At 45.6% G+C, this 22504-nt stretch overlaps 1 protein-coding gene across 1 annotated transcript in view; it reads left to right on the top strand.

Moving 5' to 3' along the window:
- ankrd2 (ankyrin repeat domain 2 (stretch responsive muscle)) overlaps window positions 1-17487 on the top strand; it is a 48529-nt gene extending 31042 nt beyond the window's left edge. Inside the window, exons 8-9 of the mRNA XM_063071383.1 lie at window positions 4758-4856; window positions 10131-17487. Coding sequence (XP_062927453.1) covers window positions 4758-4856; window positions 10131-10205 — 174 coding nt within the window. The 3' untranslated portion in view covers window positions 10206-17487. The remainder of the gene's footprint in view (window positions 1-4757; window positions 4857-10130) is intronic.
- Window positions 17488-22504: the final 5017 nt, after the last annotated feature.

The following is a 22504-nucleotide window of genomic DNA, read 5'->3' on the forward strand; positions in this document are numbered from 1 at the left end:
TCCCTGCCAGTTTTCTCTCATAATTTTTTTCCCCTTCCTAATTAAGCCCTTTGTCCTCCTCTGCTGAACTCTGAATTTCTCCCAGTCCTCAGGTGTGCCTCTTTTTCTGGCTAATTTGTATGTTTCTTCTTTGAAATTGATACTATCCCTAATTTCCCTTGTCAGCCACAGGTGCACTACCTTCCCTGGTTTATTCTTTGGCCAAACTGGGATGGACACTTGTTGTAGTTCATCCATGCAACCTTTAAATGCTTGCCATTGCATATCCACCGTCAACCCTTTAAGTATCATTTGCCAGTCTATCTTAGCTAACTCACGTCTCATACCTTCAAAGTTACCCTTCTTTAAGTTCAGAACCTTTGTTTCTGAATTAACTATCTTAATGAAGAATTCCACCATATTATGGTCACTCTTACCCAAGGGGCCTTTCATGACAAAATTGCTAATTAACCCTTCCTCATTGCTCAATACCCAGTCTAGAATGGCCTGCTCTCTAGTTAGTTCCTTGACATGTTGGTTCAGAAAACCATCCCGCATACAGTCCAAGAAATCCTCTTCCTCAGCACCCTTACCAGATTGGTTCACCCAGTCTATATGTAGATTGAAGTCACCCATTATAACTGCTGTTCCTTTATTGCACGCATTTCTAATTTCCTGTTTAATGCCATCCCCAACCTCACTACTACTGTTAGGTGGCCTGTACACAACTCCCACCAGCGTTTTCTGCCCCTTAGTGTTATGCAGTTCTACCCATATCGATTCCACATCCTCCTGGCTAATGTCCTTCCTTTCTATTGCATTAATCTCCTCTCTAACCAGCAATGCTACCCCACCTCCTTTTCTTTCATGTCTATCCCTCCTGAATATTGAATATCCCTGAATGTTGAGCTCCCATCCTTGGTCACCCTGGAGCCATGTCTCTGTGATCCCAACTATATCATATTTATTAATAACTATCTGCACTTTCAATTCATCCACCTTGTTATGAATGCTCCTTGCACTGACACACAAAGCCTTCAGGCTTGCTTTTACAACACTCTTAGCCCTTATACAATTATATTGAAAAGTGGCCCTTTTTAATTTTTGCCCTGGATTTGCCTGCCTGCCACTTTTACTTTTCACCTTACTACTTTTTGCTTCTACCCTCATTTTACACCCCTCTGTCTCTCTGCACTTGTTCCCATCCCCCTGCCACATTAGTTTAAATCCTCCTGAACAACAGTAGCAAACGCTCCCCCTAGGACATTGGTTCCAGTCCAGCCCAGGTGCAGACCGTCCTGTTTGTACTGGTCCCACCTCCCCCAGAACTGGTTCCAATGCCCCAGAAATTTGAATCCCTCCCCCTTGCACCATTTTTCAAGCCAAGTGTTCATCTGATATATCCTCCTATTTCTACTCTGACGAGCACATAGCACTGGGAGTAATCCAGAGATTATTACCTTTGTGGTCCTACTTTTTAGTTTATCTCCTAACTCCCTAAATTCACCTTGTAGGACCTCATCCCATTTTTCTCCTATATCGTTGGCACCTATGTGCACCACGACCACTGGCTGTTCACTCTCCCACTCCAGAATGTCCTGCAGCCGCTCAGAGACATCCTTGACCCCTGCACCAGGGAGGCAACATACCCTCCTGGAGTCTCGTTTGCTGCCGCAGAAACGCCTACCTATTCCCCTTACAATCGAATCCCCTATCACTATAGCTCTCCCACTCCTTTTCCTTCCCTCCTGTGCCACAGAGCCACCCATGGTGCCATGAACTCGGCTGCTGCTGCCTTCCCCTGATGAGACATCTTCCCCCAACAGTATCCAAAACAGTATATCTGTTTAGGGCAAGATGACCTCAGGGGACTCCTGCACTACCTGCCTACTGCTACGCTGTCTAGTGGCCACCCATTCCTCCACTATCAACTCTGCTCTTAAACGCATCTCCCCCATTTCACGTACATCTGCTCTCACTCCATCCTCCCGCCACCCCACTAGGAATAGGGTTCCCCTGGTCCTCACCTACCACCCCACCAGCCTCCGGGTCCAACATATTATTCTCCGTAACTTCCGCCACCTCCAACGGGATCCCACCACTAAGCACATCTTTCCCTCCCCCCCCCTGCATTCCGCAGGGATCGCTCCCTACACAACTCCCTTGTCCATTCGTCCCCCCCATCCCTCCCCACTGATCTCCCTCCTGGCACTTATCCGTGTAAGCGGAACAAGTGCTACACATGCCCTTACACTTCCTCCCTTACCACCATTCAGGGCCCCAAACAGTCCTTCCAGGTGAGGCATCACTTCACCTGTGAGTCGACTGGGGTGATATACTGCGTCCGGTGCTCCCAATGTGGCCTTTTATATATTGGTGAGACCCGACGCAGACTGGGAGACCGCTTTGCTGAACATCTACGCTCTGTCCGCCAGAGAAAGCAGGATCTCCCAGTGGCCACACATTTTAATTCCACATCCCATTCCCATTCTGACATGTCTATCCACGGCCTCCTCTACTGTAAAGATGAAGCCACACTCAGGTTGGAGGAACAACACCTTATATTCCGTCTGGGTAGCCTCCAACCTGATGGCATGAACATTGACTTCTCCAACTTCCGCTAGGCCCCACCTCCCCCTCGTACCCCATCTGTTACTCATTTTTATGCACACATTCTTTCTCTCACTCTCCTTTTTCTCCCTCTGTCCCTCTGAATATACCTCTTGCCCATCCTCTGGGTCACCCCCCCTCCGTCTTTCTTCCCGGACCTCCTGTCCCATGATCCTCTCGTATCCCCTTCTGCCTATCACCTGTCCAGCTCTTGGCTCCATCCCTCCCACTCCTGTCTTCTCCTATCATTTTGCATCTCCCCCTCCCCCTCCAGCTTTCAAATCCCTTACTCACTCTTCCTTCAGTTAGTCCTGACGAAGGGTCTCGGCCTGAAACGTCGACTGTACCTCTTCCTAGAGATGCTGCCTGGCCTGCTGCGTTCACCAGCAACTTTGATGTGTGTTGCTCCCTTTCTGCCTGTGTAGCCTGAACCTGCGGTGTGGCCAACTCACTGAACGTGCTGTTCACGACTTTCTCAGCATCGCAGATGCTCCAGTATGAATCCATTTGCAGCTCCAGCTGCTCAATGCGGTCTGCCAGAAGCTGCAGCTGGACACATTTCCTGCACACATAGTCGTCAGGGACACTGGAAGTACCCCTGATTTCCCACATGCTGCAGGGTGAACAAACCACGGGGCCGATCTCAGCTGTCATGACCTACCCAATACGCTACAGGTCACTGTTTGACCCTAGATAATCTCCTGGTGTCCATGACAACTCTCGGCCAGCCATGTCTCTTGACGATCAGCTGGTGTAGGCACTGGGCATGCGGGTCACAACACAAGGACAATCAGTGGGTGACCTCAGTTTGTGAAGTAACACAATCCATCTATCCCAGGTCAGTGACTGGCTCCCTAATCTCCAATCACTGACCAGATTCATTTCTTTACCACACACATACATTGAAACATACAGTGAAATACATCATTTGTGTTAAAAACCAACCCAATCTAAAGGTGTGCTGGGCAGCCCATCAGTGTCATCACATATTCTGGTGGCAACAGAGCATGCCCACAATGTTCAATACAACAATAGCAACAAACAACAACAGGAAAACAAGTCCCTTTACTTTGTCCCACCCACTCACTCCCTCACTCCCTCACTCACTCAAACAGGCCTCCATCCTCAGGACAGACAGCCTCCAGTTGGGTATCAGATATCGGGTCTGTGGCTTCCCCAGTGCACCCAAACCAACGACTTCGCCCACAGGGCCTCCTCCATTTCTAGACTTCCAACTGAAGGGGGGGGGGCAGAAGCCAGAATAAGAAGGTGGAGTCAGCGGGAGGAGAACACGCTGGCAGGTAATAGGTGAGACCAGGTGAAGGGGGGAAGGTGTGCGAGTGGGGGACGGGGTTGAAGTAAGAAGCTGGGAGGGTGATAGGTGGGAGAGGCTGAAGAAGGAGGAATCTGACCGGAGAGGACAGTGGGAGGAAATGGGAGAAAGGGAAAGAGGGGAACCAGAGGGAGGCGACGGGCAGCTGAGGAGAAGAGGAGGGGTGAGATAGAACCAGAGAAGGGAATGGAAAAAGAGACAAATGGTAAAGGGGGAGAAATTACCAGAGTTAGAAACATTGAGTTGGATGCCTCTCAGATGACCCCACCCCTTCCCCCTACCCTTCCAGCCCAAAACGTTAACTGCTTATTCCCTCCGTAGATGCTGTCTGACCTGCAGACCAATTGTATTGCCTGGTCCCTAGTACCTTGGTCTAGTCCCCACCGACACCACCCTCACAGTACTTTCGATTGACTTATCATTTTCATAAAATTATTTTTATTATATAATGTATTAGCAAATAAAATATAATAATACATTATTATAAAATAATAAAAGTAATATAATACTTAATTACTATTTATAATGAATGTGTAAAATATAATAAATATAAAACATTTAAAAGCATTATAATACAAGTGTGCCCTGCTACTTTGCTCCTTCATTAAGCATAGTCAGTGAAATCTGCCTCAATCTCCAGCTCCCCGTCTCACGTGGTGGTGAGATCCAGTACGTCTCGTGTGTCACGGATGTCCTGCAGGGGCTGGGATGGGGAGCGCAGGCTGGCCAGCGTGTGGACGTTAAGGTGTCACCAATGACCCAGGTGTTGAGTCCAGACGGGAGGATGAGAGTTGGGGGCAATAGCCCTAACTTCCCCTTCTGTGTTGTCCTGCAGGAGGGGGATACAGCACTACACGACGCAGTCCGACTGAGCCGCTACAAGATAACCAAACTGCTCATCTTGCAAGGTGCTGATTTGAGGACCAAAAATGCGGTAAGTTCTTTGGAGAAGTTTCAGAACCCAGCAATGGACTTGCTATGGGACAGCACGGTACCACAGCAGTTAGAGCGTCAGGGCCCTGCAGTTGCTCATTGTAAACAAATCTATACCTTCTCCCCATAATTGTGTGAGTTTTCGACGGCAACTCTGGTTTCCTCCCACATTCCAAAGACGTGGGGTTTAACAGGTTAATTGGTCACATGGGTGTAATTGGGCAGCGAGGGCTCGATGGGTTGGAAGGACCTGACACTGTGCTGTATCTCTAAATAAAAGTAAATAATCACCAAGGACTCCAGAGACGTTGGGGTAACTTGGGAATCAGGGTTTGCTGACATCGAGCTATGTAATGGGACAAGGGGGATCATGGTTCCCATTGTCCTGCGACTGTGCAGAAGCTAAAACAGGTGGGGAGAGACTTTGATCCCATTCCAATGGGCTCCAGGAACCGAGAGAGGACAGGTTGGCCAAGGAATTCCTCTGAATGGTCCGTCCACTGCCAGTGAAGCAAGTCTTTTTCATTCCTCGTCCTCTCCTAAACCTCACGAGTTGATATGAGGTGTAGTGAGGGTCCAGTCCTGCCAGAATGTGATCACACCTGTCGACCACCTGCCTGGGCACGAGGGAGAACTGTCCAGTGGAGATTACAGTCAGAGGTGAGTGTGTACAAGGTTGTGCTATGCAGACTGGTGTATCTTTTTCTACCTGGCCACACTTTAATAGAGTTGAGCATGAAAATATGGTGAAGACAAGACAAACACAGTACAGGTTCAAACAAGACAATAAGACATGGGAACGGAGTTAGGACATTTGGCTGATCAAATCTCCTCCACCATTCAATGCTGTGCCAACTGATCCTAGACTCTCCCACTTTTGGAAACATCCTCTCCAAATCCATTCTATACAGGCCGTTCAAAGGCCTTTCAACTCTACCTGGACCAGAGCAATCCCTGGACTTAAGTCACAAGGAGAGTGAAGATGAAGTTGTCATTTTGGACTTGGTTGCCAAATTGATGGAACGATCTATTTTGAACCTGTTGGGACATTGGCCAGTGAGGATACATTGAAGGCAGAGTCCTCAGGAGTGAAGTGGGAAACATTATCACACATTGGAATCTGAAACTTCATCCAGAAAAGGGCAAAATTTATTTATATTTTTAATTCATTTGTCACTCACAATGGCAGCTTTTATTGTTCCATCCCTAGTCCAGAATCAGAATCAGGTTTATGATACCTGACTTAAGTGATGTGAAATTTGTTGTTTTGCGGCACCAGTACAGTGTAAGTCATAAAAATTACTGTAGCGGCAAAACTAATCCAAAATCAAAAACTTGTGTGATGCGCCCACAGCTCCAGTGATTGTTCCAAAAGTCAAACCCTTTATTCGATGCTTTATTTGCAATTAGCAAGCATACAATTAAACATTATTGAGCATAATTTGAGTGATATCTCAGCGGTTAGCAGAAGGTATGACCTCTGCCAGTCCCAAGCTACAAACTGCCACAAAATAAATACCATAATAATCCCAGCAGCACAGAATATAAAGCAGATAGAGAACAGATACATGGCTCCTATCTTCCAGCCCCCTAATTATTATACTAAATAATTACAACTACTTGCTACCAAGACACAGGAGACATGAATTCTCAAGAATTACACAAATGTCCTCTTTTTGTAAGCAGTCTATCCTGGATGGTGACCTTCTCCTGTTAAACTAGGGATAACTTTTGTTTGCAATCAGGAAAATCTGTTTTGAATTGCTACTGCCAAAGCTCACCCAAACACAAAACTGACGTCCCATTAGCTGTCAGCTCTGGCCAAGCATAGTCTCTTCCACCACCACAGTCTTCTTTCAACTGTCCATTAGCAGTCCAACTCAGCACTGTTCTGATTGCATAGGGTCCACGATTGGGGAACGTGGACTCAGACCATGAGAGGCCTGCGTCAGGCATTTTCATGCCTTACAAGGTGCAGATTGGAAGTCTGTGTGGGGCGCCACTCCTCGCATAGACACTAGAGCAATGTGTGGTTAAGTGCCTTGCTCAAGGACACAAACACGCTGCTACAGCTGAGGCTCGAACTAGCGACCTTCAAATCACTAGGCGAATGTCTTAACCACTTGGCCACGTGCCCAACACCATTAGCTCTGCAATTCACTTGCAATGGCTCCAATACCTTAGGCACACTCACCCCTAACAGCAGCTCAATTTCCAGCAAATGAACATGCTTCAGGTGAGAGCATTCCTGAAGATCTCTCTGATGAGCAACATTCCTTTTGTGGACAGACCCACATTCCTGTGTATTAATGTTAGGCAGTTCACAACAGTTTTCACTATCCAAGCCAGTCACCTCCACTCCTGAAATGGCACAGCTATCATGACCTTCTCCTGATCCATTATGCGTAGATCTCATGTCAAGCTGGGCTTGTTCACGGGGCTCACTGTGAAGAACACTGCTGCACTACCTTGATCTAGCAAAGCATGAGTAATCACTCTTCTTAGACTTCACCTGAACTGGAATTGTAGGAAGTTAAGGTCATGATCACCAGTCCCCGTCAGACCATTAGATACAAGGGCGGTACTCATTGCTGTGTTTGCTTCATTCACAGCTTGTTTTGCACTCTTTTCATCAGCTCCCGGCTCAGTTGTAGCTTCACCTTCCACAGCGGCCACAAGGACTATTGGAGAAAATAGAGACAGTCGCCAAAATCTTCACTCTTGCCTTCGAAAGCCCTCATAAATGAATGATACTGCAATGGATTGCCATCGAAGAATTTAATCTCTCTTTTAGGCAGAGATTCAATGCCTTGTTGTTGCAAACAAACACTATGCTTGTTCTTTCCTGTAGTGTCCTTGTGGCCTCCAGTGTGGCACTCAGACCTCTACCATCTGAAGCACGAGTGTCGCCATACTGCAAATCAATGTCCTCAGAAGCACGTTGCTTTTGGATATGGCATAGGTTCCAAGTGCCTCCTTGGTGGAGACAGGGAGTGCACATTCTGAACTACCCCCTGGGATTCAAACTTGTGGCTCAAAGTCAGTTGATCCTCAGATGTATCCACCTTGACATCGAGTACACTGGATTTTCTCTGCTCCATGTCAGTGCAAGAACGCTCACCAGAGAACTGCTCTGCTGGAGCACGGTCAGCACCCACGGCATTTGAAGCCCTTGGCACTTTGACTCTGACCATCCTGGCTGCAATTTCCTCCTGCAACCTAAGCTGCCCCATCTTCTTTCAAGGTTGCTCTTCCTGTTCTTCCGAAGCTGTTCCACTTTCCACTAAAGTTGTTCCATCTTTACCTGCAAGGTGTGCTTATCCCTGAATATTTCTTGTCTTGAGTATAACTCAGCTAAATTAGCCTTCATTCTAATGCGTACTGATGTGGTATCAGATGCATGGGAAGATTTCCTAGCAATGGAACAGGCTGCATGCACATCTGGCATGCTGACTCAGCACATATGTCATCCTATAACTCATCACCTTTATACATAGACATAGACTGTTCTCTGACTTTGTAAATATTTTCATTTCCCCCAGGGAACTGACCTTCAATATTGCATGTTTGTTTAATTCCCCCCTTAGTCCTGGCTTCAAGGTCACTGCTTCCAGTTGAACTCATTTTGTCTTCCAAGAGCCCAAACCAGAAAAAAAACAATGGCAGTTTCAATTTAGCTTTTTAACAACAGAAACAGTATTTCAATTCTTCAGTATTTCAACTGCACCAAGGGTTGAACACTGCAGGCAAACGTCACTTTACAGCTTTTCAGCCCGATCCAGTTGGACATGGCAATGATGACCATTGAAAACTGTGCTTCAAACCCAAACACACAGTGTGAAACGACATAAGGTCATTACCTGCCACAAGCTGCTCCCGGCTGCAATGCTTTTAATTTCTCGGACACATCCGAACGCTGATATTTATCGGAAAACGTTTGCTAACGGAAATGTAGCAGCAAAACTAATCCAAAATCAAAACCAAAGACAATTGCCACTTGCCTGTAACCGTACAGATTGCTATACTTGCATGACACGCCCACAACTCCACTGATTACTCTAAAGGTCAAACCCTTTATTTGATCCTTTATAGCAATTAATAAATACACAATTAAGCATTATTGAGCATTATCAGCGATATCTTAGTGGTCAGCAAAAGATATGACCTCCGCCCATCCCAAGCTATAAACTGTCATGAAATAAGTTACGTAACTTTTTCCCTTCACTTTTACTACACCCCCACTCATGTGACTAGCTACCACACTAAACAGAATAAACCCCATAGCACAAAATACAAAGTAAATGGAGGACAGATACAATGCTCCTACAAATACTACAGGTAACAAAATAAACTGTGTCAAAAAAAAAGGAGATAGTGTTCATGAACCCATTCAGAAACCTGATGGTGAAGGCGAAGAAACCGTACCGAAAATGTTGAGGGCGTGTCTTCAGGCCCGTTATCTCCTCCCTGATGGTAGTAATGAGAAGAGGACAGGTATGTGCTGGATTGTGAGGGCCCATAATGATGGATGATGTTATTTGAGGCACCATCTCTTGCAGATGTCCTCAACGGTGGGGAGGGTTTGTCCCTGTGATGGAGATGGCAGCGTCTACAACACCCTGCAGCCTCTTGTGATCCTGTGCGTTGGCCCTTCCATATCAGGCAATGATGCAACCAGTCAGAATGTTCTCCACTGTACATCTGTAGAAATTTGTGAGACTCTCTGCTGACATAACGCATCTCCTCAAACTTCTAACGAAGTAGAGCCACTGGTATACCTTCTTAGTGGTAGGCACAGAAATCTAGTTTAGTTCAATTCCAGCTGCCCAGAATGTCAGAGGCTGTTAAAATCAAAGTATCTGTGGGTCTCAAATGAGCGAGCGATCAGGAGCCAGATGAGAGGTCAGCAAGCAAAATTAAAACTGCAGTGTTTGTGGTGATCCAGTAGTTTCATGGTCAACATTACTGAGAGATTTTCCCTTAAACTCCCAGTTTGTATTCCCAGATGTGATGGTGGGATTCGAACTCACATCTCTGGATTCATGGGTCAGAACTCCGAGTGCTAATCCAACCATGTAACCTCTATGCTACCCTACCCCTGGTAAACCAGAGGTATTTGGGGAAATAGGGAAAAAATGAGAGAGTCAGGGTCAGGGAAAGCCACAGATTAGCCATAGCATTGAATGATGGAATACGTCTGAGGGGCTGAATGGCCTCCTGCTTTCCAGTGGGCACTTCCCTCAGGATTACTGACGTGTGTCTTTCTTTTATTCAGGAGGGGAAGACTCCAATTGACTTGGTGCAGCAGTGGCAAATGGAAACTAAAGGCGCCCTTGCTCAGGCAAACTGAGTTTTATTAGTGAGACGTCCTTGGAACAGTTTAACCAGGAAACTTGGGCTGTGACCTGAATCGCATTTCCACCAATGATCACAGCTCACACATGACATTACTTCTGCACTGGACTCCGCCAAACCCAGAAGCTCATCGGCCAAACGTTTAGACCATGAGACCATACGATATGGGATCAGAATTAGGCCATTCGGCCCATCAAGTCTGCTGTGCCGTTTCATCATGGCTGATCCATTTCCCTCTCAGCCACATTTTTCTGCCTTCTCTCTGTAACCCTTCATGCCCTGACTAATCAAGAATCTATCAACCTCTGCCTTAAATATACCCAATGACTAGGCTTCGACAGCCACCTCTGACAATGAATTCCATAGAATTTCACCACTCTCTGGCTAAAGAAATTACTCCTCACCTCCATTCTAAATGGACATTCCTCTATTCTGAGGCTGTGTCCTCTGGTCCTAGACTCCCCTACCACAGGAAATACCCTCTCCACATCCACTCTGTCTGGGATTTTCAACAATCGATAGGTTTCAATAAGATCCCTCCTCCTTCTTATGAATTTCAGTGAATACAGGACCAGAGGCACTCTTCATTTGATAAGCCTTTCAATCCCAGAAATATTTTTGTGAACCTCCTTTGAACCCTCTCCAATGTCAGCACATCTTTTCTTAGATAAGAGGCCCGAAACTGTTGACATATTCCAAGTGAGGCCTCACCAGTGCCTTATAAGGCCTCAGCATTACATCCTTGCTTTTCCATTCTAGTCCTCTCAAAATGCATTTGCCTTCCTCACCATGGACTTCCAGGGGTAGTGGAGGTATAATTTGTCCTTCAGTGCTGATCACCCCATCCTTGACCAAGCTGTTCCACCGTGAACACGATCTGTTATGAGTCAACATGATGCTTTCAGATCAGGTCATACATAGCACATACCTCCGCCGCACTGCTCAGGTATGTTTCTGGGTACAGGGGCTAGCGACCCTTGTGCCTGTTATGTGTTCTATCGCTGAGCAGCAGTGAACCATCTGATGGGCCTATCGGAGTTCTCTTTGGGAACTAGTTGACTTGATCAGCATTTCTGATCTGGCTATTGTTCACGATTGCACTTAATAAAAAAAAAGACTCAATCTGCAAATTAACCCTTAGAAAATCCTGTATGAGGACTCCCAAATCCCTTTGCATCTCAGATTTCTGAATTTTCTCTCCATTTAGAAAACAGTCTGTGTTATTATTTCTTCTACCAAAGTGCATGACCATACACTTCCTGACACAGTATTCCATCTGCCACCTCTTCGCCCACTCTCCTAATCTGTCTAAATCCTTCTGCAGCCTCTCTGTTTCCTCAACACTACCTGCCCCTCCACCTGTCTTTGTATCATCCACAAACTTGAGCCACAGAGGTATCAATTCCATCATCCAAATCATTGGCATACAACATAAAAAGAAGCTGTCCCAACACCAACCCCTACAGTACACCACTGGTCACCAGCAGCCAACCAGAAAGGGCTCCCTTTATTCCTATTATTTACCACCTGCCAATCAGCCACTGCTCTGTCCATGTTAGTATTTTCCCTGTAATGCCACGGGCTCTTACCTTGTTCAGCAGCCTCATGTGTGCCACCTCATCAAAGGCCTTCTGAAAATTCAAGTACACAACATCTACCGATTTTCCTTTGTTTAACCTGCTTGTTATTTCTTCAAAGAATTCCAACAGGTTTGTCAGACAAGTTTTTCCCTTGAGGAAGTCATGCTGCCTACGACCTATTTTATCCAAATACCGGGACACCATGTCCTTAACCATCGAGTCAATGTTCCCTCTAAGGTGTGCACATGTTTGTGCGCACAGGTCTTTTGCTACTAGTGCACAAAGGAACTTAGTCTTGCGAGACCATGGATCTGCGCCTGGAAAGTCTTCACTCTCCAGGGCACAGGCCTGGGCAAGGTTGTATGGAAGACCAGCAGTTGCCCATGCTGCAAGTCTCCCCTCTCCACGACACCAATGTTGTCCAAGAGAAGGGCATTAGGACCCATACAGCTTGGCACCGGTGTCGTCACAGAGCACTGTGTGATTAAGTGCCTTGCTCAAGGACACAACACGTTGCCTCGGCTGGGGCTCGAACTCACGACCTTCAGGTCGCTAGTCCAATGCCTTAACCACTTGGCCACGTGCCCACACAAAACAGCGCACGAAAGGTTGTCGTGCTCAACCTCGTTGGCATGTTAAATATATTTCATGATTGTACTCAATCACGTTTTCTTTTCCGGTTTCTGATGTAGATGGTGTTGACAATGTGGAGTTTGCGATGATTTGTCCGCAGATTTTAGAACTGGCTTATTTATTCTGTTTTTATTGAAAAAATTATTGATTCAGTATGTCGAATTCCAAAGAAGCAAAGGGCGTGAAGCGCAAAAGACCTGTTAGTTTGTTAAAGTGAAATGGCTTAATGAAACAGTAGAAACTGCTACACCGAAAGCTCATGAGATCAGGAATGTGCAGCTACAAGAAGTATTTATGTACAATACAGAAACTGGTGTTACCTGTGTGTATTGTTGCGATGCAAAAGTTGCTGGAGAATTTGCAAGTGGGAAAAAGTGGAGTGATGTTTGGAAACTTGACTTTCTGAAGCGTTATTTAGCAAGCAAATCACATATGGATGGTGTGCAAAAGCTCTGGCGAGAAAATCCTTCATTACCCGCAACAGGCCTGCTACATATGTTTTGTAAGAGTGCAGATGAACGAGAGTGAAAACAATCAAACCCAGAGGAGATCAAAGTTCTTATTGACAGTGTTTTGCCAGCTGTTAAAATGAATTCCTCTATATATAAAATTCAGTGCGCACATGTTGTTGTCACCGGGCAAATAATTGCACAGCACAAGATTTTTGCACACACTGATCATTACAAATTAGAGGGAACATTGCATTGACTCTAACATTTTGTCAACCACTGAGGTCAGGCTAACTGGCACATAATTTCCTTTCTTCCGCCTCTCTCCCTTCTTGAGGAGTGGAGTGACATTTGTAATTTTCCAGTCTTCCGGAATCATGCAAGAATCTATTGATTCTTGAAAGATCATTACCAATGCCTCAATAATCTCTTCAGCAAACTCTTTTGGAAACTTGGGGTGTAGACCATATGATCCAGGTGATTTATCTACCTTCAGACCTTTCAGTTTCCCAAGCACCTTCTCGCTAGTAATAACAACTTCACTCACTTCTGCCCATTGACAGTCTCGAACCTCTTACATACTGCTAGTGCCTCACCCTGTACTACCTCTCCGGTATAATGTTTGATATCTACTCTCGCCTCTCTTTTAATCTTTATCTATCTGAAGAAGCTTTTGCTACATTCTTTAATGGTTATTAGTTAGCTTACCTTCATATTCCATCTTTTCCGTTTTTAAGACTTTTTTAGTGCCCTTCTGGTAGTTTTTAAAAGCTTCCCAATCCTCTAACTTCCCACTAATATTTGCTCTATTATATGCCCTCTCTTTGGCATTTAAGTTGGCTTTGACTTCTCTTGTCAGCCATAGTTGTGTCGTACTGCCTTTAGAATACTTCGTCTTTGGACGTATCTATCCTACACCTTCCAAGTTGCTCCCAGAAACTCCAGCCATTGCTGCCCTGCTGTCATCCCTGCTGGTATCCCCTTCCAGTCAATTTTGGCCAGCTCCTCTCTCATGTGTTTGTAATTCCCTTTACTCCACTGCAATACTGGCAAATTTGACTTTAGCTTCACCGTTTCAAATTGCAGGATGGTTTCTATCACATTATGATCAGTTTTCCCCTAAGGGCCCCTTTACCTTAAGCTCTCTAAGCAATTTTGGTTCATTTCACAACACCCAATCCAGAATAGCCAATACCCTAGTGGGCTCAACCACCAGCTGCTCTAAAAAGCCACCTTGTAGGTATTCTACAAATTCCCCCTCTTGAGATCCAGCATCATCCTGATATTCCCAATCTACCTGCACATCGAAATCCCCCATGACTATTGTAACATTACCCTTTTGAATGCATTTTCTACCTCTTGTTGTAATTTGCATCCCACATCTTTTCTACTGCCTGAAGGTCTGTATTAACTCCCTTCTTTAAAACCTTCTCCCAAAGGCACAAACTTAGCCAAGCAGTTTAATGACTGCTTATCTAAATTTATGTCATTGGGAGAAGGCATTGGGCTGTAGGATTAACAGAACCCAGATAAAAATAAGGCTCTTAAGGATAATTAAGAAGTTTGCAGAGTAGCGCAGCAGAGGTCAGACTCAACCCTGACCTCTGGCACTGTCTGTGTGGAGTTTGCTCGTTCTCACAGATAACGTGCAAACCCCATGTAGTTTGTGGTACTAATCTGAAATGGATTAAATTGTGAGGAGAGGGTGTATAAATTTGGTACAAGATTCCTTGAAGAGCACACAAGGAGTTGACTAACACACACAAAATGCTGGAGGAACAGCAAGTCAGGCAGCATCTATGGAGGGGAATAAACCATTGATGCTTCAGGCCGATTTCCTCCATAGGACTGGGAAGGAAAGGGACAAAAGGCAGAATATGAAGGCTGGGAGAAGGAGGGGAGTGTATGCTGGAGGGTGATAGGTAAGATCAGGAGAGAGGGAAAGTGGGGATGAAGTGAGAAGCTGGAAGGTGATAGGTGGAAGAGGTAAAAGGCTGAGGGAGAGGTCAGTGCACCATGGAAGAAATGGAAGGGAGAAGGACACCAGAGGGAGTGAGGAGAAGAGAAAGGGTGAGAGAGGAACCAGAATGGGGAATAGAAAAGGTAAGAAGGAGGGAGGAGGGAGAGATTACCAGAAATTGGAGAAATTGATGATTTTGCCAGCAGACTGGCCCTGCCTTCATGGGCTGAAGGGCCTGTTTCTGTGTTATACAACCTCATGGTTGTATAACAGTGGGGAACAAATGGCTGCAATGTCACAAGCAAGGCTGCTGAGAGCTAACATTAGAGCACAATGTTGCGTTACAAATCACCCAAATGCTACCTTCACCGAATAGATGAAATTGTGAGAAGAGGTTGCATAAATTTGATTTAAGCTTCGTTGGAGAGCACATAAAGAGTAAGCCATTCTACCCTTAAACCTCTCCTGCCATTTTTTGGGATCTTGACTGTCTTAGAGTCGTAGAGCTATAGAAAAGTACAGTGCAGTAAATAGGGTCATAGAAAACTAAAGCACAGAAACAGGCCCTTCAGCCCATCTAGTTAATGCCAAACCAATTAAACTGTCTAGTCCCATCAACCTGCACCCAGATCATAGCCCCCATACCCCTACCATCAACGCACCAATCCAGACTTCTCTGAAACATTGACATCAAGCTTGAATACATCACCTGCATTGGCAGATCATGCCACAGTCTCATGACCCTCTGAGTGAAGTTGTTTCCCCTCAGGTTCCCCTTAAACATTTCACCTCTCACCCTTAACCCATGACCTCTAGTTGAAGTCCCTCCCCACCTCAATGGAAGAGCCCTGCTTACACTTGCCCTGTCTATACCCCTCGTTGTTTTGTATGCCTCTATCAAATCTCCTCTCAATCTTCTATGTTCTAAAGAATACAGTCCTAACCTATTCAAATTTTCCTTATAACTCAGGTCCTCGAATCTCAGCAATATCTTCATAAATTTTCTCTGTACTCTTTCAACCTTATTTACATCTTTCCTGTAGGTAGGAGACCAAAACATCTTTCCTGTAGGTAGGAGACCAAGACCTGTATTCGCAGATCCCTTTGTTCTAACACTCTGCTCGGTGTAAGACCCACCCCAGCTGGTCCTGTCAAAGTGCAACATCTTGTATTTGTCTGTATTTTTCAGCCCATTTTTACAGCTGGTCCAGATTCTTCTACAGGCTATGATAGTTTTCCTCACTGCTCACTTCACCACCTGTCTAGGGGTCATCTGCAAATTTGCTGATCCAGTTAACTACAGTATTATCCAGATCATTGATACAGGAGAAAAACGACAACAGATCCAGCACCGATCCCTGCATCACTCCACGAATCACAGGCCTCCAGTCAGAGAGGCAACGTGTACTACCACTCTCTGGCTTCTCCCACAAAGCCAATGTCTAATCCAATTTACTACCTCGTCATGAATGCCAAGTAACTAAACCTTCCTGACCAAACTCCCAGGTGGGACCTTGTCAATTGCCTTGCTGGGGTCCATGTGGACACCATCCACTGTCTTGCCTTCATCAACTTTCCTGATAACTTCCTCAAAAAACTCTATAAGATTGCAACCTACCACACACAAAACCAAAGCCCTATTAACACGGTCATACCTTTCTTATTCCTCAGTTCCACCCATAAAGCCTCACTAGATGAGTTCTCCAGTCTATCCTGACATTTTCGCTGACTAGTCACACCACAACTTCCCTTTTAGTTCCTCCCACTCTATCACATCTAAACGGGACCGCTGGATACTGAGCTGCCAGTCCTGCCCCTCCTGCAACCAAATGGCTATAATATCATAATTCCGTGTGTTGATCCATGCCCTGAGCTCACCTGCTTTCCTATCATAGTCTTGCAGCTTAAACAGTAATCTCATCATTCCAAACCTTTTGATTCCTGACACTGTCTGAGGTCTTAGCAACATCTGTCTCCACTACCCCTCCACTATCTGTTCTGGCACTTTGGTTCCTATCCCCCTGCATCTCTAGTTTAAACATTCCCGTGTAGTGCGCTAGCAAACTCTGCCATGAGGATATTAGTCCCCTTCTTCTGTACGGGTCCCACCCTCCCTGGAAGAGAACCCAATGATCCAAAAATCTGATGCCTTCCCTCCTACACCAAATCCTTAGCCACATTCTAAATTGCATGATCTTCCTATTTCTGGCCTCATTAGCATGTAGCATGGGTAGCAATCCTGAGATCACAACCCTGGAGGTTCTGTCCATTAACTTTGCACCTAACTCCCTGCACTCACTCATCCTAGCCGTGTCACTGGTACCTATGTGGACCACGACCTCTGGCTGTTCACACTCCCACTCACGTGTGCTGAGAACTCAATCCCAGACATCCCGAACCCTGGCACCCGGGAGGCCACATGCCATCTGGCAACACACCTCTTTACCTCGCACGGACCCACCTGCACCCCTGCATTCCAAAACAAACCCATCCTGACCCTGAATACATTCAACATCTGATCGCAGTATAGAGAGTTCTGTCGATGAACAATCCTCCCAGTGAAGACATTTCTGTTCCTCTCTTTGCTAAAGCTCTAACCTTATCCCAAGTCTGTAAGTCCTGATTCCAGACAGTAAACTCGGTCTCTTTTGATGATTAAACACGTATTGCTGCTCAATACATTGTACCATGGTTGCTTCTTCCTTGTCTGGTCTTGCTCACACTCGCAATGCATACACCTGCGCACCTATTTTCAAATGGTGTTCTGGAGAAAATCCATAGAGACTGGATCAGCTGGGTTTACTTTCCTTGCTGCTGAGAATGATTTGTTAGAGGCACGCAGATAATGATGTTGAATCTATTCCAAGATCAATCTCATCCTTCCCTCCTACATACTCTAGCACCCTATCCCACCCATTTTTCGATTATCCACGTGCATATCTAAGAGTTCTTTTTTTAATGTCACTAAATGTATCTGTCATGATGTGCACTGGCAATATCGGAACCCAAGTGCAAAGGAAAGACAGACTCTAGTACAGAGACGGTGATGAAAATTTATTCATTATAATTTGAAAAGAACATTGGAGGAACGGCCAAATGATACCGTGAGAAGTAATATTCTCCAAACTAGGACCCTGCCATTGGTGCTAATCAGGCATCCACTTAAATAATACAAGTAATATAGAATCCCTGAGCTGTTCAAAATAAACTTAGCAAGCTTAAACCAAAGCCACCGATAGACCGCATTACAAAGAGTGAGTCACTCAAAGAAAACGCAAGGACTGTTGGTAAACAACTATTAACCAATTCAGCTGTTCAAAAACCTTGGAGCCCAATGCTCTTCGGTGCTCCACACAGGCCCAATGAAATCATTACAGGACACCCCTCCCTATGGCTGGCACCTGACAGTCCAGGAACACCTGAAAGCTTGAGATTCAGGGATGACTCAACAGCAGGGGAATTTGAGAGAGAGACCTGGGGAACTCGAGAGGGAGAGAGACTTGGGAACCTCAAGAGGCAGAGAGACCAGGGAACCTCAAGTGAGACCAGGGTACTTCAAGGGGAATCTCGTGTGGGACCCTGAGAAGGAGGGTTGGGACTCCTTGAGATGGGGAGACATAGAAAGACCTTGGCAACACTGAAAACACTTTGGAAAAATTGAAAAAGTCCTTGGAAACCTTGATGACCCTGAGAACCTTGAACACTTAGGCTGTGACTCTTAGACCTGGAAAAAGCCTTGGGTCCTAGAAAATCTGAAATCTAGAAAACAATAAACTCAAGATCTAGGGAAGGATCTTGGAAAGATCTTGCTCACAGAGGTTTACTCTTCCAAAATTTACACAATTGACTTGAACGTTAACTTGCTGAATCAAATGAATTTTTATCGATAAGCTTGCTTGAAGTGCTCAATTGCTATGCAGACCTGAGTCACGGAATTCCAATGTTGGGGACCTGGGTACTTATGACTTGGAAAGCTCAGAAAAGAGACCAGAGAAACTCAGAAGCGTAGACTCGAGAAGCTCAGAATGTAGACTCGGGACACTCAGAACGTACACTCGGGACATACACTGAGAATAGAAGGCACTCTTGCCTCCAGCCACCGATGTCCAAAAGCCGCTGTTCAACCAGTGGGTCCATTACTTGGCAGGATCCTTCTGGCAACACCAGAATCCAAGTGGAGAGGAAAGACAGACTCTGACATAGAGGTGGTGATGAGAGTTTCTTCATAACAATTCCAAAGGAACATCAGCATCTTGGCTGAGCAACACTGTGAGAAGTAACTTTCTCAAAACTAGGACCCTGCAATTAGCACTAATCAGGCATCCACTCAAACAATACAAGCAGCCCGGAATACCTGAGCCGATCAAAATAAACTTAACAAGCTTAAACAGAAAGCACCAGGAGACCGCATTACAAAGAGCGAGTCGCTCGAGGTAAGCACAAGGAACTCTAAACAATGAACAACTATCGTTAAACAACAAATAACCCATTCAAGTGCCCAAGAACCTTAGAGGACGGTGCTCTCCAGCTCCCCACACAGACATGAATAACTTATTACAGTATCTGCCTGTACCACCACCCCGAGTGGGCATTCCACGACCCACCACTCTCGATAAAACTGTTACTTCTGATCTCCCCCCTCAGCTTTCCTACAGTCACCTTAAAATTATGCCCTCATGGATTAGATATTTCCACCCTGGGAGAAAGTTTCTGTCTGTCCACTCTATCTATGCCTCTTATCATCTTGTACACCTCTGTCAAGTCACCTCTCATCCCCCTTCACTCCAAAGAGAAAAGGCCTAGCTCACACAACCTTTCCTGTTGAATCTAGATTGCAGGAAACTTCTCTCCATCGGAAAAGCATTAAAAGGCAGAGAGCAAAGAGTAAGCGGGAGGTTTAGAGAGGATTTGAAAAGGATTTCATGGGTGGAACTCACTGATAAATCATTCTGCAGATGCTGGAAATCCAGAGTAACACACACAAGATGTTGAAGGAACTCAACGAGTCAGGAGCATCTATGGAAAGAGACAGTCGATGTTTCAGGCAACGACCATGATGAAGCATTTTACATGCTGGAGGGGCACAGGAAGTATGTGAAAAAGATTCAAATTGCTGAGACGTATCAGACTTCAGAGCAGGGGCTTTTAAATGGGATTAGTGCAGATGGCTCACAGATGCTCGGGTATGGACATGATGGGCTGAAGGGCCTGTTTCTATGCCATAAGACTCTCTGAGGTGAGGTCACAGCATACTTAGTAATGAGTGATCTGTTTCAGATACAATGATTTGATAAAGATCGACAGAGAAACAGAGGCTTCTTTACTCTTAAGGGAATTGGAAATGGAGAGCGCATTGTCAAAGTTGGGGTATCAATGCCTCATTAGTGAAAATCAGGAGCTCACTCCCACCCCCATGATGTTCTGGTTGCTGGCTGGGACAGCAGTGGGTGGAGATTTTTTTAGTGAGGGGATCTGGAGCTGAGGTACAAAGCAAACAAGATCCAACTAAATGGCAGAACAGGCTTTCAGAATCAGGTTTATCATCACTGATATATGTCGTGAAATTTGTTGTTTTGTGGCAGCAGTACTGCGCAATACATAAAAATTACCAGAAGTTGCAAAAATAACTAAACAGTGCACATGGAACAATGAGGTAGTGCTCATGGGCTGACAGACCATTCAGAAATCTGACGGCGGAGGGAAAGAAGCTGTTCCTAAGATGGTGAGAGTGAATCTTCAGTAATGAGAAGAGGGCACAGCCTGGATAGTGAGCTCTTAGACCATAAGACCATAAGACATACGAGCAGGATTAGGCCATCTGGCCCATCGAGTCTGCTCCGCCATTCAATCATGGCTGATCCTTTTTTTTATCTCCTCCTCAACCCCAGTTCCCAGCCTTCTCCCTGTAACGTTTGATGCCATGTCCAACCAAGAACCTATCAATCTCTGCCTTAAATACACCGAACGACCTGGCCAGCACAGCTGCCTGTGGCTACAAATTCCACAAGCTCACCAACCTTCTGTGATTGATGCGGCCTTCTCGAGGCATCACCTGTTGAAGATATCCTCGGTGGTGGCTGTGATGGATCTGACTTACCCTACAAGCCTCTGCAGCTTGCCCTGATCCTGCGCATTATAGCCTCTGTACCAGACTGTGATGCAGCCAGCCAGAATGCTCTCCACCATACTTCTGTAGAAACTCGCCAGAGTCTTTGGTAACATTACCAAATCTCCTCGAGTTCCTGATCAAATACAGATGCTGGCATGCCTTCTTCGTGATGGCATCAATATGTTGGGCTCTGGTAGATCCTCAAAGGCCTTGGCACCCAGGAGCTTGAAGCTGTTCAATCACTGGCCTCTCAATGAGGTCTGACGAAGAGTCTCGGCCTGAAACGTCGACTGTACCCTCTTCCTAGAGATGCTGCCTGGCCTGCTGCATTCACCAGCACCTTTGATGTGTGTTGCAATGAGGACTGGTGTGTGTTCCCTGCCTTCTCCTTCCTGAGGTCCACAATTGATTCCTTTGTCTTGCTGACACTGAGTATGAGGCTGTTGTTGTGATATCACTCAACCAGCAGATCTATCTCCCTCACGTACACCTCCTCGCCTCCATCTGAGATTTTTCCAGCAGTGATGTCTTCAGTGAAATCATTGCTAGCTTTTGAGCTGTGCCTAGTCCCACAGCGATGAGAGGGTAGAGCAGTAGGCTAAGCACGCATCTTTGAGGTGTGCCTGTGTAGGTTGTCACTGAGGAGGAGATGTTATGACTGATCAGGTCTCCATTGTCTAGATTAGATGCATCAGGAATGCTAATAAAGAGTTCCACTGAATGAGTTTCAGAATCAAAATTAGAATCAGGTTTACTGTCACTGATATAAATTATGAAATGTGTTCTATTTATTTATTTAGTGAGACAGTGCAGAACAGGCCTTTCCTGCCCTTTGAGCCACACTGCCCCAGCAACCCCCGACAACCCCAAATTAATCCTAACCTCATCACAGGACAACTTACAATGACCAATTAACTCACCCGGTACATCTTTGGACTGTGGGAGGAAACCAGAGCACCCGGAGAAAACCCACGCATTCCAGGGGGAGGACGTATAGAGACCCCTTACAGAGGATGCTGGGATTGAACTCTGAACTCTGACATCCTGGGCTGTAATAGTGTCATGGTAACCACCATGCTACCGTGGCGCCTGTACGGTACAAGCATAATGCAGACATCCCACCCTGCAAAAACTCATTTCAGGGAGGTCTCAACCGGAAGTCTCAACCTCATAGCAGTCTGTGTCAGTGAATTTGTTAATTTTGCAAGACATCAGATTCACAAGTGTTTTGTGAGACAGCTGACTTTTGAATTCTGTCTTAATGTGATGCACCAGGCTGAATGCCCTTTCTACATCACAATTAGAATTTGACAGCACCAAAAGCAGCTTCATCAACTGGTAGAGCTCTTTGAATTTCAACTGCCCTGTGCTCACAGATCTTACTTTGGACAGCTTCCCCCAGAACTCATTAACTGACAAACTTTTGTAGTTTGGTACTAGTCCTTCAAGGTTAGTTGAGACATAATCCAGGACTCAGCTCAACATGTTTTTTACAGTCATTTAACCCACCATGGGCAATGGAAAAGTCACTGTTGCAAACAGTGCAGTGAGCAACACTGTCAT

The sequence above is a fragment of the Mobula hypostoma genome, chromosome 19 (assembly GCF_963921235.1).
Source record: "Mobula hypostoma chromosome 19, sMobHyp1.1, whole genome shotgun sequence".
Lineage (NCBI taxonomy): Eukaryota > Metazoa > Chordata > Chondrichthyes > Myliobatiformes > Myliobatidae > Mobula > Mobula hypostoma.